Source organism: Staurois parvus, unplaced genomic scaffold (genome assembly GCF_062004578.1).
Source record: "Staurois parvus isolate SC_StPar_1 unplaced genomic scaffold, SC_StPar_1.0 ptg000748l, whole genome shotgun sequence".
Lineage (NCBI taxonomy): Eukaryota > Metazoa > Chordata > Amphibia > Anura > Ranidae > Staurois > Staurois parvus.
In genome coordinates this window covers 956012-975745 of record NW_028318544.1, presented here as the reverse complement: position 1 = coordinate 975745, position 19734 = coordinate 956012, and the positions used below count along the sequence as shown (strand labels likewise).

Sequence of the window (19734 nt, the reverse complement as noted above, 5' to 3'; positions counted from 1 at the left end):
TATTTCCCCTGCAGGAGCATATTGGATCATGCTTTGCTGTTTTTTTTTTGCCTTCCTCTGGATCAACTGTGGATATAGGATTATAACTTTTTTTATGGTTGAACTAGATGGACTTTTGTTGTTTTTCAGCCATACTAAGGGCTCGTTCACACTTGACTAATTTCTAACTCTTGCGAAACACTCCTATAGTGTTTGACAGGCGTTTCGGAAGCATTTTTAACGCTCCTCAAATGCTACCCAAAGCCCTATGCGTTTTATAAGCATTTGATAGGTGTTTGCCAAGCTTTCAAATTGCACCACACGCCTTTAATGAAGTTTAATGGCATTAACACTCCGCAAATGCCTCGCAAACTTCCCGGAAATGCCTGCCAGGCGTTTGAGGAGCGTCACCATAGACTTGAATGGGAGGCTTCAATGCCTCCAGACTCAACATAAGGCGTCAATTTTACCACGACGCTAATGCTTCAGTGTGAACAGCACAGTGTGCTGCCATGTGTAGAATTTTCATAAGTGTTTGAGTAGCATTAAAAACACTTCCCTAACGCCTGTTAACAAAGCTAGTGTGAACTTAGCCTAACTCTGTAACACTTCTTCTTACCACATGAGGGTCATATGGTGGAGGGATCTTCTTTTCAACAAGCTCAGTCCAATTTATACATGTAAAGAACGGATGATGTTTGATATCTTCCTGCAAAACAAATTAAAAAGACAATTTAAAAGAGCAATTACTGAATCTATCAATCAATACAGTTATTACATGGTAAACACAGGACGATGCACAAAAGTTACAAATGTGAAAACAGAGAGATTTTTCAAGTAATATTCAGTATATTGGAATATTTTATGGGAGGATTTGGAATTAAAGTGGTAGTAAACCGCACCTACAAAAAAAAAAAAAATCCCCTGCAAGGTAATGTCATAATGTGTTAGTATGCATCGCATACTAGCACGTTATGAAGGACTTACTTTGAAACAAAGCCCTCCAGCGACGCATTGTCACCGCTGCAGAGGCTTCCATCTTCACCCAGTCTTCATTCCAGGTTTGCTCACTCTGGCCATCTGACTGGCCGAGCTATGCGGGAGTCCCGGGCCATGGCGCTGTGCTCTGAAGGAATGGTACAGGTATGCCGTTCCTTCAGAGCGCATGCGCCGGCTCTCAAAAGAGAGCAAAGATCTCCTAAACGGTGCACGTTCAGGAGATATTCATTTTACCTACAGGTAAGCTTTGTTATAAGCTCACCTATAGGTAAAAGTAAAAAAAGTTTACTATCACTTTATGGGCATGCTCAAAATAGGCGTATGAAAGCAGGAACAATCAAGAAGCTCTTTTGGTCATATTTCTCCTATGATTCACAGATGTGCATTTAGTTCTGCACTGCTGTGACCCCGATACAGCCAACAATGGGTTAAATCCTGCTGTCAGCTGACTTCACAGAAGCTGAAAGGCAGCTGGCTCAGCCTCTCAATGCATCACTAAGAGGCTGAGCCACTCCCCCTCCCTCTGCAACTCAGCGCTCCAGTGAGTGATGGAGGGGCAGAACACAGAGCGGTGACTTAATCAGAGCGGAGCCAAGGACTGAGTGATCAGCAGTCTTTGATTGCTTAGATCTTGGTGTAAAGGCAGAGGACAGTTGCAATATTGGATGAATGTTGCAGTCAGCTAGGTGAGTATGGTTGTTTGCTATTTTCATTTCTTGCACTTCTCTTTTAAATGGAGCTGCATTGACATTGAGGATACATGGTTTTTCCATGTACACTTCTGCAGTTAAATGTAGGTGATAGGACATACCTTATCTACATGCATCAACAGCCATTTAAAGTATATAAAACCCCAATTATTAAAATCTCATATAAGATTTAGCAAGTTATTGTAAATTCAATAGTAATTTTGAATATTTCTAAATCTGTAGCTTTCAATAACAATTCAGGTGAAACTCTAAAAATTAGAATATCGTGCAAAAGTTCATTTATTTCAGTAATGCAACTTAAAAGGTGAAAGTAATATATGAGATAGACTCATTACATGCAAAGCAAGATAGTTCAAGCCGTGATTTGTCATAATTGTGATGATTATGGCTTACAGATCATGAAAACCCCAAATCCACAATCTCAGAAAATTAGAATATTACATGCAATCAATAAAACAAGGATTGTACATAGAACAATATCGGACCTCTGAAAAGTATAAGCATGCATATGTACTCAGTACTTGGTTTGGGCCCCTTTTGCAGCAATTACTGCCTCAATGCGGTGTGGCATGGAAGCTATCAGCCTGTGGCACTGCTGAGGTGTTATGGAAGACCAGGATGCTTCAATAGCGGCCTTCAGCTCTTCTGCATTGTTCGGTCTCATGTCTCTCATCTTTCTCTTGGCAATGCCCCATAGATTCTCTATGGGGTTCAGGTCAGGCGAGTTTGCTGGCCAATCAAGCACAGTAATCCCACGGTCATTGAACCAGGTTTTGTTGCTTTTGGCAGTGTGGGCAGGTGCCAAGTCCTGCTGGAAAATGAAGTCAGCATCCCTATAAAGCTTGTCTGCAGAAGGAAGCATGAAGTGCTCCAAAATCTCCTGGTAGACGGCTACGTTGACCCTGGACTTAATGAAGCACAGTGGACCAACACCAGCAGATGACATGGCTCCCCAAATCAACACAGACTGTGGAAACTTCACACTGGACTTCAAACATCTTGCAGTGTGTGCCTCTCCATTCTTCCTCCATACTCTGGGTCCTTGGTTTCCAAATGAGATGCAAAAGTTGCTCTCATCAGAAAAAAGGACTTTGGACCACTGAGCAACAGACCAGGTCTGTTTTACTTTAGCCCAGGTAAGACGCTTCTGATGTTGTTTGTTGTTCAGGAGTGGCTTGACAAGAGGAATACGACATTTGAAGCCCATGTCCAGGATCCGTCTGTGTGTGGTGGCTCTTGATGCACTGACTCCAGCCTTAGTCCACTCCTTGTGAAAGTCCTCAATACTTTTGAATGGCTTTTTCCTGGCAATCCTCTCCAGGCTGCGGCCATCCCTGCTGCTTGTGCACCTTTTTCTTCCACACGTTTCCCTTCCACATAACTTTCTATTAATGTGCTTTGATACAGCACTTTGGGAACATCGAACTTCTTTTGCAATTACCTTTTGAGGCTTTCCCTCCTTATGGAGGGTGTCAATGATGGTTTTCTGCACAACTGTCAGGTCAGCAGTCTTTCCCATGGTTGTGATTCCTACTGAACCAGACTGAGAGACTATTTAAAGGCTCAGGAACCCTTTGCAGGTGTTATGGCTTAATTAGCTGATTAGAGTGGGACACTTTGAGCCTAGAATATTGCACCTTTTCACAATATTCTAATTTTCTGAGATTGTGGATTTGGGGTTTTCATGAGCTGTAAGCCATAATCATCACAATTGTGACAAATCACAGCTTGAACTATCTTGCTTTGCATGTAATATATTAGTTTCACCTTTTAAGTTGCATTACTGAAATAAATGAACTTTTGCACAATATTCTAATTTTTGAGTTTCACCTGTGTACTTTGTGATTCTGCATAGTAACTTGGGCTTTCAATGGAGACTACAAATAGCCATTTCAACACATATTATGCCGACACGATCAACTATTGTATTAATCAGAAAATCCAACAAAGATTTAAAAAAAAAAAAAAAAGTGGAAACAAGTCTTTTATTAGAAGAAGAGGTTTATGACATGCAGTGATTTTGCATTTAGTTACTATTCACATCTACTTTATGCATAGAGCTCAATTCCTGTGCACAAAACAATGCATGTAGGGCTGTTAAGCAGAGCTTCATGCTGACATGCACTTGGTGCTTCGAAGCTCTTAATATTGGAAATAAAAATTAAAGTTAAAGTAAAAATAATATATGCTGAAACATTTTGTCTTCTGGGGTAATTACCTATCTGAGGTTAACAAAAGATTTGTTTTCCTTACACAAAGAACAGAATGCTGTAAAATAAAAAACATTTACATTGTTTTCTGTGGCTCTATAATATTAAATCTGCCTTAAAAACTGTAATGTAAAACTATTTAGCAGAATAGGTTAATAGAGACTTTCTAACTAAAAAAAAATATTTTTAGTCACAGGATGCTGGCATTTGTACTTCCATCATAGATGGTATTCAGGTAGTCACAGACATGGGGTGGAGAGTGGAAACTTAAAGTATTACTAAACCCAGGACCCTGCATTCACTATATCTGACCTCCCACAGTGCACAGAACATGGAAATGCAATTATTTTAGTAAATATAAACTGCTTAATTATAAAATAAAGATTATATAAAAACTAGAACATATAATTTACTAATCATATCAGCGTGGAAGCTATAGATTTTCTAGATCTTACGATTTATAAACAGGGGAACCAATTTTTCACTAAAACACATTTCAAAGAGATAGATAGGAATGGTTTTATTCCAAGTCATAGTTGCCACCATAGAAATTGCTTAAAATCTATTCCCAAAAGCCAGCTTATCAGACTGAAACAAATTGTGATGAGGAGAATATTTTTCTAAATCAAGCAGATATGTTACTACAAAGATTTAGAGAAAAAGGGTATAAAGAGGATGTTCTAGCCTGCTCAGTGGATCAGGTTAAGAATATTAAGAGAGAAGATCTGTTAATAAAGAAGGAGAGGAAGAATAAGATAGGTGACTTGGCTTTCATTACAAGTCAATATAAATTGGTTGAAAACATCATTAGGAAGCATTGGCTGATTTTGAAAAGGGATGAGGTCCTTGATAAAGTATTGCCCAAGAGACCCACGTTCATTTATAGGAAACCACCAACATTAAGAACTAGACTGGTAAAGAATGTTCCTGATGCACCAAAGAAGGTGGTCACCTTCCTTGATAGGGTTGTTTTTTTTAAATGCAGAAGGTGTATAGCATGTAAAAATATGAAAGGTGATAAGAGAAATTATGACAGCTTTCTATCTTGCTCTAATGGTTCATCTTATAAAATCAAGAAATTTATATCATGCGATAGTTCCTATGTTACCTATCTGTTGGAATGTTCTTGTCACTTCCAATACATAGGTAGAACAACTAGGAAACTTTCTGTACGATTGGGGGAACATATCAGAAACATAAAGAAGGGATATAAGTATCATAGCCTTTCACATCATTTCAGATTATGTCATAATAAGGATCCAACATGTCTCAAATTTTGTGGGATAGACAGAATTGATGCTCCATGGAGGGGGTGATATGGTCAAACATATTTCGCAAAATGAGACCAAATGGATATATCAAATGGGGACATTGAACCCTAAAGGGTTAAATGCAGATATTGACATTAACTGTTTTCTATCTAATTGGTAGCTAGTCTGAGTGCGAACTTAACTGTAAAAGCTATATAATAATATACAAAGGTTTAATATTTTTAATATCTTTTAATAGTTCTCTCTTATTTGTATTTATTTTTCAATTATTTATTCTATATTTTTATTTCTATGTTTATTTTTATTTTTTATTTATTTTCCATTTTTTCATTTCATTATTTTCTTATTATATATATTTTTTCTTATTTTTTGTTTTTTTTATATTATTTAAATTTTTTTGTTTATTTTTATTTTCATATTTATTTTATTTTTTCTTTTTGATTAGGGGTTGAATTAATATAGAGATTATAATAAAGATTATTTGGAGGTTTTATTTATATGGCTTTCATCAGTCTAAATATATTGGAAGTGGCTTCAGGAGCATATAAGTATATATTTTGTGTTGTTTGTGGCTCATATTGTATGAAGATTAATGAACAGGTGTGATGCATTACATGTTTAGTATAACTTGTGTGAAGGAATCCCATGGCACGAGATCATAGGATGACAGTGTGGCTTTATACTTAACAGAAGAAATTGACCTATGGAAGAAGAGGGGAGGGTCCTTGTACTGCTATTTAAGAGGTTGGAGACTGGAGGTGTGTCTCTTGAGAACGCCCAGTGGTAGGGGTGAAGCGCGTCAACGCACTTCCGGTCTGCAGTCTGAACGTCTTGCGCAACTTCCAGTGAGTCGAACGCACGCTGAGTGGTGCGTTCCAAGCGGCCATTTTGTGATCTGGATGATATACATACTGTCATCCTCTGAAATTCGAGCTGTGAGGTTTCTGGAGCTGTCCCTGGATGTCATGTTTATTCTGTCTGGCCGGTGGAGGCTAATAAATAATGCTTTTATGGATCTTGTGAAATGTGAGTGGCCTGGTATTATTAACTATATGTTATATGGTCATTAGCAATATTACACTATATACACTTTTTTCCTTTGGTACAACTGTGGAGCAAGTTTGGAAGTCTTTATCAGGAAGTGAGTGGAAGGATCATCCTAGCCCTGTATGGTGGAATTGAGGTCTGGTGGCTGTAGAGGGGGTGTAGGTGGAAGCACATATCCTAGGAGGCAAGTTATAATAATTTTTTGTTGAAGCACCCTGGAATTTGGGATAAAGGACTTTGTTTATCTTAAAGAATTTTTTTTGGACACTATCAATTTTATTTCTAATAATTTATAATTTTTATTTTATAATTTATTATTATGTAATTAATTTGGTTTGGGTATTTTGCGCTGTTTATTTTGGTTTATATTATTTGGCGTTTTGCACTAGTGTACAGCAGCATCTCATACCTTTGTTTGAAGATTATTCTGTGGCGCAGGAGTGTGTATTTATAAACTGCTTAATACCTTTTCTCATCAGCAGTCTTGTGACTTCTATCAGTGTCCAGAGCAGCACATGGTATAGCTTGCAGGAGGAGTTTTTTTTCCTGCACTAGGAGGATGCAGAACCCCTGACCCTCTGTCTGGACAGTGCTGATTGGCCCTGTGCTGATCACATGCATTCTCCCAAGACAAAAAAACCTCTCTAGCAATACACACCAAACTGAGCATGTGACTCCACATGATATGTCTTATCAGGAGATAAGAGGGGGGCACTGGAAGAAGGGGAGGATCAGAGAAGTCAGGATCAAACAGCGTTTTTACACAATGCAGAGGATTAAGCCCTCAGGTTCCACAGTGAGTATAACAAGCATGCTTTACTGCATATACAGACTGGTTTTACTGTTGTGGGTTAAGTAACACTTTAAATCACTGACTGAAAAATGAACAATGATCACTGAACTGTTTTTTAAATGATTCATGTAACAGCCAAGCATGCATGTTGTGCCCTGTGCAAACATTTCCCCCTGCAGAAAAACATAAGCTAGCTAATTAACTGTTTTACCAAGGTCTATCTATACGGGGAAGAGAATCTGTACAGACTGTATAGCTATACCTATATATATGGTACTAGACCTGAATCACAACAATCATTTTAGGTTTATGGCACCCTAAAGTGGTTGTAAACCTCTGAAATGAAACCTGAACTATGCATATTCTTTTATAGTGTGTACTTGCCTCTATCCAGAGCACTTAGCGTGTCAACTCTCGCCTTCCTCTGCTATCTGCGTGAGTCACTTCAAACAGGCTAAGCCTAGGGGGGCTCCTGCACACAGTCTGTGATTGACAGCCTCAGCTGTGCATGTTTCCCTATGAGACTGCATTGGTGGAGTTGTCCGTTTCCCCAACTCAAGTCTCAGATTACATTCAGATCTCTCCTCCTCCTATGCTGTGCAGCATGTGATATCATATCCATGCCCCTTGCCTCCGAAAGATCAGAAGTGCTATGTAAACTGTATAGGTTAAACGCTCTGGAGAACAGAGGGCTGCAGATAAACAGGTATACCCTATGTAGGGGGATTTGTTGCATATTTGTGTATCATTCCGAGGCTAGTCACTTCACTGGATATATGTAAAGGTTTACAACCACTTTAATCCTGTAGTAAGTAAACAATTATTAACATTCCATTTTAAAGCTGCATTAGGTAGACAAGAGCCACATACAAAGTCATTATTGGATCCAAGCCTTTGTTTTGGATCTTTTTCAAGTAACTCTTCTAAAATGCCAGACGCTGTCAGACTTATGTCTGGTCTCGTGACCAGGGGTTTGTGGAGTATATTTTCATACATGGTTGCTATGTCACGGTTGTAAAACGGGGGCTGAAACAAAAAAAATAAGAACCATTAGTCTCAGATACAGTTACTAGTATATACAGTACTTACAAACAGAAAAGAAATAATATGATAGATGAATATCTTGATATTAATATAATAAAATAGAAAACAGAAATACAAGGAAGTGAAAGAATTAAAGGTTAAGTTCACCTTTTGAAGCATGTTACACCCTTATTTAGGATGTAACGTGTAACATCCTTCTGCACGTCATCCTCCAACCTGTGGCAGTGGGTAGGGGATCCTCTCCCTGCACCCGCTGTCACATTTTAAAAAAAGCATGGCTGTGCGTGGCTCTGCCTACACAGCTGCATTAATCATTCCCAGAAATCCTTAAATGAGAGAACTACAAGTCCTGTCTGCTACCACAGTAGACAGCTTGTAGTTCTGAATGAACTGTGAGGGTGCTGATGAGCTTGTTTAAAGTTCATTCACAAGTCCTCCAGCTTTCAAACTGACAACCCATACATAGGTATGAGCTGACAGCTGAAGGGCTTGGCTGCAGCAGCTTGACATTGCACCTGTGATCCACTGATCATGGGTGCAAAGTTTTGCAGGCTCCTGGAGGAAAAAATAATAAAAGCACAGTTTTTTTTCTGCAAAAATATGTGTATTTATTATTTTTCCAAAAAGGTGAACCTAGCCTTTAAGAATATGTTATCTCTACTTGCATAATCACAGGTTTCTAGTAAAAGTAATACAATGAATTTCACCAAAGAAAACATCAGCTATTTATATCTACTAAAGTTCTGCTGTTACATACTGTAGGCAGGCAATCTTTTTATTACAGAAGAGACATGCAATGTCTCTCCTGCAGTAAACTACACCTACCTGTCTGCTCACTGGACTGTAAACTGAGCTGCGCACATGCAGCTCAGCTTACAGAGGCCTGCCGATTGCTGTGTGCTGGAATAACTAGCTCCTGAGCATGTGCAGGAGTGACGTCATGTCGCGCCAGCCAATGAAGATGTCCAAAGACCGGCACACAGGAGAAAATGAAGGCACCGGTGAGGGACCATTGGAAAGGGGAGTTGTAACCCTTTAGTTCCGCTTTAATGATTTTCTTGTTCTAATGCTCTAGTGCAAGCTTGTTAAGTGTCCACTGTGTCCAAGGGACAATACTTACAGATCGTGCATTGAAAATGTAGACCGAGCTGCACAGCTATACACAGTAGTACACCATATGCACTACTCCCTATAGCAACAAGCAAGCTAGAACACATACAGGATGGTGGGCAACATGGTGAAATACTTGTTAGCATAAGGTAGCAACAGATTTAGTAAAGACGACTTTCTAAGCAGATTATTTTCCCATTCTGCCATACTTTCTCAGATTTGTTAGAAAGCTGCAAAAAAACTCTGAAGTAAAAATTGCATCAAACCTGAATTACAGAATGCTACAATATTGTGACAGCAAATGATTGAATGTCAAATGCAATAACATTTAGGTGGACTCTATGAATAAGCTCTGGATAGGGTGAAGCACATTAAAGCTTGTGGGAGAGGTGTATCTGCTTGTACATGGAATACTTCAATAAATACATACAAGGCTTTTAAAAGAGAGTGGCGTCCCTTCTTCTTTTGCTTGGAAGTAGACTTTATGAGGCAGCCAGCGACCACTGAAAGCCTGCACCCGCTGTCGGAGGAGTAAAGGGGTTGTATGGCTGTAGTGGGACTGAAAATCTTGCTGTACACAGCAGTTAGGTGAACCTGAAATAATGTAACCATGTTTGTGGTCTCTAGACAAGTATACCTAAAGCACCATGTTAAATTGAGCCAAACAACTGATTCTTTTTGTTTTAACCTCCTGAACAATAAAATATACTTTTATTGTAACTCCATTTATATGGCCATCATGGACATCCTCTGGGTGCTGAGAAATCAGAAAAGCCAGTTTTGTTAGGTCTGATTAAAATAGTACTACAAATATTACTCTAACATAAAAATCTATCTTACCAAGCCATGTAGCATTTCGTAGAGGACAGAACCAAGACACCACCAATCTACTGTGTTGTCATATGGCTGCTTCTTTATTACCTCTGGTGCTAAATACTGGTGAAAAAAAGGGAAATAAGTGAGCTGATATATTCTGACAAAACCGATTTTTTCCCAATTTTTAGAATAGGTCTGTGATACGCGCATCAAAAGCAAAGTCTATACCCTCACAGTGAGCACCCTCAGGTGCTGTAGCTCACATTTATATTTCCTGCTGGACCTCTGATCCATCGCTATAGCTCTTATGTATTTAACAGATTTTATGTATTTAAAGTGATATTAAAGGCTCAGGTTTTTAGACAACAAACATGTCACACTTACCTGCTGTGTGCAATAGTTTTGCACAGAGCAGCCCTCATCCTGCTCTTCTCAGGTCCCTCAACGGGGCACCTGGCCCCTCCTCCCTGCTGAGTGCCTCCAGAGCAAGCTGATTGCTCTGTAGCCACTCGTGTGTGCTCGCTCTCAAGCCCGCTCTGTGTCTATAATACACACAGAGCATTATACACACACACTGCCACCCCGTTTGCTCTGCACTGGCTGTGATTAACAGCAGCAGGAACCAATGAGGAGAAAGAGAGACCCCGGAGAACCAGTGCACAGCTCTGGATCGTGATCAACCTCAGGTAAGTATTAGGGGGGCTGTGTGGGAAGCAGCATACAAAAAGTTTTTTATTTCATGCAGAGAATGCATGAAGGTTAAAAAACCTCCTGCCTTTACAACCACTTTAACAACTCTCAACAGCTACCCTCAGACAGATGAATAAGAGCGGGCAGTCTGCCTAGTTCAGATCAGTATCCAGGTGCAGCAACACTATATGGGCAGATAAAAACTAGCTAATTACCTGTGGCCAGTTTGTGAGTGGTCAAAACTCTGCAGAAATGCCAACCCTGAATGCACACTGGCTGTGTCCAGGGTTGCTATTTGCATGTAAACGCTTGGATGAGCAGTTACATGCGAACAGCAGTGACCCCCGGCTATCAATTGGTACAGAATACAAAACCGACAGCCACTGCCAACAGCTGCTGCTAGTTGCACACAGTGTGACAACAACATTTATTGTCGCAGAAAGAATCTACTGATTCTTGCTAGCGGCTTTTCCTGGCCGCACACGTTCAGCCGTCTTAATGTAGCCTAAAAGTCACCCTTTGCCTGGAATTAGGCATGTTCTCACCCACAGGGATCTCCCTGGGTGACTTGGTGACCCACCAAATGCTGCATACTTGAAGTACAGGGTTCTACTTTCAGCATTTGGGGGTTGTGGAAGGTGTTGGAGCAGTAAACGTGCAGGAAATCTAAAAGATACGGCAATGAAGGTACCTCCAATATGACTACAGGTGTAATTATTTTTAATGGAGATAAGTTGTAGAACTGTTTTCAGTGCACTACATTTTTTATTTTTTTTCAGTGCAATTTCCCTATCTGCCAATTTTTAATCCTTACTGAGATCTGCGGTTTTTACTTTTTGCGTTATAAACAAAGAACGACTGACAATTTTGAAAAAACACAATATTTTGTATTTTCTACTAAAAACATATCCAATACTAAAAATTTAAAATTTTAAAAAAAGGACAAAATGTATTTTGCTACATATTTTTGATGAAAAAATCCCAGTAAGTGTACATTGATTAGTTTGCACAAAATATATAGCATCTACACACTATGGGACATATACTGGAATTTTTTTAGTTTTTATACTAGTAATGGCGGCGTTCAGCGATTTATAACGGTACTGCAATATTGCGGCGGACATTTTTACACTAACTGGCACTTTGTGGGAACCAGTGACACTAATACAGTGCTAAAAATATACACTGATTACTGTACTAATGACACTGGTTGTGAAGGTGTAACATTTAGGGTGATCAAAAGGTTAAGTGTGTGCCTAGCTATGTGCTTGATGTACACTAGGTGGTGTTGGTACAAGGGGAAGTGATGGACCGTGTTCCCAGCTCTGCAGAGACACATGATCGATCACTTTCCTCTGTCAAAATAGTAGTTCCTCCTTGCCTGATGGGTGCCATGCATTCGCCATGACTCGTAGATTGGCTCCTGCAGCATCAGTTTACAGCAGAAGTTATCCGTCAGGGGCATGCGCGCCCCCGTGAGGTGGAAGTGCAAAATTATATATATGATTTTGTACAGGAGGACTGCCCTGTAGCAGTAAAACTGATATAGGGTGGTCCATAAGTGGTTAAAAGAATAAACCACTGGGAAAGGTGAATGCACTGCAGGGATATACTACATATGTTTTGTTTTATTTTGCTTGACATACACTTCATTCAAGAATGATCCATACCCTTACACAATGCAGAGTAGTTGCCATAGTGAATTTGTCTGAAACAATAAAACATTATCTATTAATTCAATTTTATTAATCTTCCTTTACTGGCCAGATGTAGCAGTGGACCAGTTTTAAGTGGACCTCTGACTGTACAATTCTCCTTAAAAGAAACCTGTGAGGAGAAAAACAAAATGGGCTGCTATTGCTGATTTCTGAAAATGCAGGTTGACTGGCCTGGTCCCCTGAAATCAGTACTTTCAGAATTGCTGACCCAGAAAAATTATGCAGCTCAGGCCTGACTTCACTTGCTGCGTGTTCCTTCCAGGCTCGTGAATCATGATACTGACCTGCAAGGAACAGCATTACAGCCAGGCAAGGAGAGTTCATTCTCATTATCATGTTTCTATTGCAACAGGCTCTCTTTAATGCAATTGTAAGAAACTCTTAACAGAACCTACTAGGTGACATACAGGGCATAATGTGATCAGGTAAGGTCCCACAGTGATTCAAGGGAATGGATTGGATGTGGTGGAAAATGGCATTATTTAACTAATGACTGACAGACTGATCCCACATGTTGCAATCTTCTTCCGACTGTACTTTTCTTTTGCTTACTATGGTATGTGTGTGGAAATATTTTTGACATAATACTATCAAGGCATGGATGAAAAATTTCTTATTTACAAAAAATAAATTCTAAGGCATGTGGTGTGATCAGAAGTTATTTACTCCCAGAGAGACTTGTGTACATAATTCAGGCAAAAAAAAAAATCATATTTTAAATAGAAAATAAGGTTTTAAAGGCAATAAATGGAGAAATGTAATTAGTGAAACCATAATTCATACAATGTTACAGCAGCATTAAATATCTTATGATTATTTGAAAGAAATGACAGTATACCTCTGGAGTGCCACAGAAGGTGAGAGTTTTGTCAGAATTTGAAATTCCTTCTTTGCAAAGTCCAAAATCAGTTAAAACAATATGACCCTAAATCAAAAGATGGACATTTGATTAGACAATAAAATACATATACTGTATATTCTGTGTATTTTCTGCAAACGATACTATTGGAATGGCTAAGTTCGCACGTTTTTATTAAAATAATAAATGCACATGATTTTGCAGGAAAAATGTGCATTTATTATTTTTTTTACATTGAAGCCCACAAAGCATTGCCCGTATGATCAATGGATCACGGGTGCAATGTCAGGCTCCTGCAGGCACTCAGTACAGCTTTCTTCCCATACCTCCATATGGGAAGATGGTTACTAAGCTACAGGAAGGGTCAATGCACTACAACAGCGGTGATCAGTGTGCTCGTAGTTTTTTGAGAACTAGAAGCTATTTGCTGCAGTGGCAGACGAGACTTGTAGTTCATTCACTCACAGACGCCTGTGAATGAATGAGGCAGCTGTGTGAGTGGAGCTCAACACAGCTGCTCTTTTTTTTTTAATTCAACAGCGGGTGCATTGGAGAAGAAACCCCACCCACTGTCACAGGAAGGGGGATCGTGAAGTGAGGTGGGGGGTGCTGAACTTGTTACACCCTAAATAAGAGTGTAACATGCAACATGTTCAGCAGGTGAACTTAGCCTTTAAATAAAATATAATATATTAAAGCTCATTATTCATCTGAAAAATGCCCAAGATTATTAGGACATTCTTCATGTGATTATTAGAATTTAGTGCTGATACATTCACCACCTAATTAGGTATATCTGTTTTTTTAGGATTTAAAATAGGACTTGAGTTAGGGGTTTTGTTAAGAATGAAGTTAGTGTTAGGTTTAGATCATCCTATGGGTTAGGCTAAGGGCTGGGGGTTGGCTGTTTTATATATTGTTTTTAAGCTAAACATTTATTACAGGGTTCACCTATGACATATGTTGAAGAGCATTGTGAGTTCTCTAAAGATAACCACAGCAGTAACATTTTTCATTCAGACTTTTCTAATTGATTCCCCATATAGCCCAGCCTGAACAATTTAAGTGTACGAAGAAGGGTTGGTAAATCATTCATTTGACTCATTCAGTTTAGCCTTTAAAAAAGATAAAATGAACCTAAACTACTGAGCTCTGTATACGTTTTGTTTTTTGTTTTTTTTTTTAAGAAAAGCACCTGAAATTGGCATGGAAAACATCTGAATGAAGCTAGGAGCTCCACCTGCTGACTGAAAATTCAATTATGAAAAGGTCAGCCATAAATACAATAAATAGAGTAAAAAAAAAGCACTCTAATTTCCTTTACAAGAAAGCTAACATATTATTCTGTAGTCCTCTTATATCTAGTCAGTCTCGTAACTTAAGTCTGCCAATTACTTAGTACAGAAAAAAGCTCACACAACAAGCACAAATTATTACCTCAGAGTCTAGAAGAATGTTTTCTGGCTTGAGGTCTCTGTAAAGTAAATGTAAAAGTATAACTACAAATCCAGAATTTGATAAACATGGTGCAGGAAATAATAGTGTAAATCAGCAGAAATGACTTATTTCTACCTGTATATGATCTGAATGGAGTGTAGATAACCCAATGCACAGGCAATTTCAGCAGCATAAAAACGGGCTCTTTGTTCAGCAAAATATCGTTCTCTTTGTAGGTGAAAGAACAGCTGAAAGCAAAGTATACATTGTTTAGTCTAAATATAAATCCACGTAGCAATAGGGGTTAATGAAAACAAATGTAATAAATTGTATTTACCCATAATAATCAGATTTTTGAATATTACTGTGAATTGTACTTTTCCCCTTGCTCTTCACTGAAAACGTAGCACTTTAGTCTAATTTTTTTTCTAGTTTTCACTAGAGTGGGGAAAGTTTAGTACCTCTGTCAGGCTTTCACTGTCTGTTCCCCAACTGGAAAGATTCACTCTCATTCCCTTTATTAATGACTGTAGTCACTGGGAAAGGAATAGAGGGAAAATCTTAACAGAGAAATATGGCTTTAAAAAAACCCAAAACATTCATAATCACCTTCAGCACCGATCCCAGCTGCACCCCGCCGCCACTGGGACTGAGAACTGAGAGGTCAATTCTTGGTCTTCAGTGAGCATGTGACTGTCAGTCACTAGCTCTCTGCTCTGCCCCTCCAGCACTCCCTGGAGCGCTAGGCTGTGGAGGGGGCAGGAGCAGTGAGAAGTGGCTGGCTGACCACTGAGAAGTGGCTGGCTGAGCAGCTCAGCCAGCTGCCGGTCCAAGCATCTAGGTGGATCCCGACTTTAAAGTTGGGGTCCAGGCATCTTTCCTAAGCATGGAAGCCTGGAGTGAGCACAATGAACTGCACTCCTCTGATCCATAGGAGAAGCATAGCCCAAAAAACTTTGGCTATACTTATCCTTTAAGTTTTCCAGTTCCAACTGGCACAGGAAGTAAAGCTAAATCACCCAAAGTGGGTATCTGTGCCAGTAATAACTGTCAAAGGGTGGATTTTATTTTCCTCTTTGTCCTGTCAAGGCAAGTTCAATATTTCAGCTAAGGAGGAAACACTGTTGGTAACAAAAAGCACATCAGTGTTTTTGAATGAACATGTGTCTTCATTAAAGTGCTAAGGGTGTATATTAAGGATGTATTGATAACTTTTTTGATCGGCGAGTACGAGTACTGAGACTTTTGGTCAAGTACTTGCCGAAACCGAGTACCGGTACTTTGCGATGCAATTTGTGTCAATACAAACTGTAAGGACGCAAATTGTACTGCAAAGAAAAGCTTGCGATTTGAACAGGAATGCAATTCCTGTCCGAACTGCATGTGGCTCCACCACTGGTCCTTAGTGAATCCAGGCTTGTCACAACCTGTGTTCACACAAGAGCATTGCAGGAAACCTCCCTGAAACCGATACCATGTTCAGGGGAGAGTGGGAGAGAAGGGTGTGTGGGGATGTATATGTTGGTGTTGGCCATCAGGCAGAGGATGGAGGAAGATTTAGTGGCAATGATCCGGATTCTCAGCTGTAAACTTCGGTCTGCGAATTTGCACTGTTTTTCCTCCTATTTGCCGTATAGGAGTAGGAGAGAAAGCCATAGGGATTTCAAATCCCTGTGGCTTTCTCTCTTCTCCTTGCAGGGCTGACAGTACTGGCTAGACAGCTTTTGCTTGGTCAGCACTGACCATCATACTTATACAGTCTGTTACAGAGTAATAAGGCCCCCATAGATGGCTTGAATGTCTGCCAATTACTGCCGAGTCGGCTGAAATTTGAGCAGTGGGTGCCTCTGCAAGCACCACTTAGCTTGACAAAGGTCTATTTAAAAAAAAAACAATTCAGTTGGTGGAAAAATATTCACTGAAAAGCGACTGTATCCTAACAGATGCAATCACTGTTCAACAGCACCATAATATTAAGTGAGCCATGAGGGGTGCAATGTGTCTAAATACAATAGCCTCCAGTGGAGATTCCTTCATCCATGCAGTCAGTGAAGATGGTAGAATCAATTGATTTTCTCTCATTCAACCCCTGAGCCATAAATGGTGAGCTGTCAGGTATTTACGTGTTAACGTGCATTGCATAAAGGCAACCTATTCATGTAGAAGGAGAAGCCAATGCACAGCAATGGAAAAGTATAAGCAGCACGCCTCAGTGCATAGCATGTTCATTGTGGTGTGCTGCAGGATGCATATGTTGCAAGTTAAGCCTAGTACTCACGATCAGAAAATCATACGAAAAATACTGTTTTCAAGGCAATCGTACGATAATATTGATTGCTAGTACACAGCTTTCATCTAAAATTATTCAAAGGGACAAGTATGAAAATTTTACTTGTATGATAGCAGATCATACGATTTTCGTTTATTCAGCACAGTTTTCAAAAGAAAATACAATACAAATACAATACATTACATCACTTTAAAATCTTTATTCTGTAGTACAAGAATTTGAATTTTATTAACCTCTTCACATTCGATATGAGACTAGCATGCAAAAAAACAAAAAACGGACAATCATTCGTCCGATATTCTGATCGTGTGCACCCCTTATGATTAAGTCAATGACGAAACGTGTCAAGGGAGAGTGACGTCAAGACGTTTTACCGGAACCGGAAGTCGACCGGCGGCCATTTTTGAGAAGGGAAAAGAGCGTGTAGGAGTTCCTGGACGCTGTTCTGGATGGCTGTGAGGTTCCTTCCACTGCTTTAGAGCGATTTTACTATTATATAAATGTGAGCAGTTTGTGAATAAAGTTTATATTGTTAATTAGCCTGGCGGTATTATACTATGTTGGTCTATTTGCTTTCTTGGAGACATTGAGAGCAGAGTACCTGAGGATTCTAGAGGGTGTCGTGGTATCAGGATATACCTTTGATCCACAGAAAATCTGGCCCGTACAGTTCCTGGAGTGAGATAGGCATATGTTATGTGGATGGTTGGTAAGGGTACCCTGACTTAAATAGAAGTGTACACCGTCTCGAGGTGTTGTGTGGATTTTGCTGTGGCACAAAGGAATGTTATATATTTATTTTCACTGATTATTCACGATTTTTCACTTTTTTTCACTGATTTTTCACTTGGTTCACTAAGTCACCATATGATTTATACAGTATATAATCTATAGAAAGTGTATTGACGTATATAAAAAAAAGGGTAATGCACTATATAAATTTTCTTTTTTTGAGTTGGATGCGTTGAAAGAAGTGCTGTTCATCTTTTTGAAGTGGACTATTATTTTGTTTGTAGTGGACATTGATTATTTTTTTGGTGATAATTACTTTTTGGTGATAATGACTTTGAGGGATTTTTTTTTATTAAATTTTGGATGTTAGGTTTTTAACACTTTATTCACTATTATATGATTTATACATCTTCAGGGGAAGATGTTGATTGGAGTGTGGGGGAATTATATATATATATATATATATATATATATAAAGTAAATAATTATTTGGGAGGTGGTTGTTGTACAAAGGAACTGTATAAGCCTGTTGACAATTTCCGCTACCCAATGTAAATCCACATGAAAAAGTTTCCAGGCCTTAATTTATTTATGTACAGGATGTACCAGTGGTCTCTAACCTGAGCTCTGTTTTTTTTTTTGGTGTGGATCCAAGTAGCCTAAAATCAAGTGCCCAGGACCTTACTTTCTGAATATTTTCTACATTATAAGAACATAATTTAATTGTATTTTAATAAACAAGTTTGGCTTATAAGATGACTATGGTTTGAGAGCTTTGGCATGTACTGTACTCTAAAGGAATTTATTCCAACATTCCCAAGCTAAAAATGTTTAGAGAGCTGGTTTTCTTGAGAATAAAACATTTAAAGGCAATGTTCACCTTTAAGAAAAAAAATTAAATAAATGCATACGTTTTTGGAGGTAAAAAATGTCCATTTATTATTTGTTTTACACAGAAGCCTGCAATGTATTGCACCCTCAATATTTGGATCGCTGATGCAAGGTCAGGCTCCTACAGACATTTCCAGCTCTCTACCTGTACCTCTAAATGTGCTTTCTGTTGCTGAGCTGCAGGAAGTGTCAGTGCACTGAGAGCGCTGATCAGATCTGATATGTACTACAAATCCATCTGCAGCGGAGGAGGATGGGCCTTTTAGTTTATTCACTCACAGATCTCTGTAAAGGAATAATATGGCTGTGCAGGTGGAGCTGATTTAAAAAATTAAAGCGGTTGCGGGGGAGAGGAACCTCTGCATGCTGTCAAATGAGGGGCTCAGGGGGTGAGGGTTCAAAGGATTAGCAACATGTTACACTCACAACATGTTACTAAAGATGGGGATAGCCTTTAATTATTTTAAGCCACACAAAAAAATTAGTAAACAATAGCAGATGATTAACTTCATATTAAATTTTCAATGTTTAGAGCCACCTATATGTTACATTATGAGCCATTTAAGGCTTCTCAAAGCCTCATTTGAGCAGTTATTAGACAGAAAGTTAAAGTGAACTTGACCTTGCCTAAACACTGCTAACACAAGTACTTGCAGGCACCACAAGGTATCTAACTTTCAGTACTGTGGCTACCTTGTCTAGCAAAATTTTCGTCTCCAAAATCCCAACTTAACCATAGATACACTGAGCATGTGGTTAAAGCTAAACTCTAGACACCTTTTCCTCCATTTAAATGAAAAAAGTCAATATTACCAAGATAAAGTTTCATGTCATATGCATTAAAATTGCCCTATAGTTGCATAACATTGTCCTACCTCTCCTCCATTGATAAAATCCAAGACAAAAAACAGCTTGTCTGATGTCTGGAACGAGTAATGAAGATGAACCAAGAATGGGTGCTTTACATTTTTCAGAAGAACATTTCTCTCTGCCATGATGTGTTTTTGCTGAAAGAATATGTAGAAATAATAAGTAATAGTAATAGTTCCTGGCTTAGGATACCTTCACTGAAAACCACATATTTTACAATTATCAGTGGGTCCAGCAATAACGGCAGCTACAGAAATAGTGATGTTGC

The 19734-nt window shown here is 39.0% G+C and overlaps 1 protein-coding gene across 2 annotated transcripts in view; it reads right to left on the bottom strand.

Annotated features, from left to right (window-relative positions):
- The window catches only part of SGK3 (serum/glucocorticoid regulated kinase family member 3), a 105297-nt gene that overhangs the window by 8245 nt on the left and 77318 nt on the right, over positions 1–19734 (bottom strand). For both annotated transcript variants that reach the window (XM_089654269.1, XM_089654268.1), the window contains 7 exons: positions 19472–19603; positions 14819–14931; positions 14684–14720; positions 13226–13312; positions 10004–10099; positions 7880–8035; positions 599–688 (listed from right to left, as the gene is read on the bottom strand). In XM_089654269.1, the coding sequence (XP_089510395.1) occupies positions 599–688; positions 7880–8035; positions 10004–10099; positions 13226–13312; positions 14684–14720; positions 14819–14931; positions 19472–19603 (711 nt within the window). The remainder of the gene's footprint in view (positions 1–598; positions 689–7879; positions 8036–10003; positions 10100–13225; positions 13313–14683; positions 14721–14818; positions 14932–19471; positions 19604–19734) is intronic.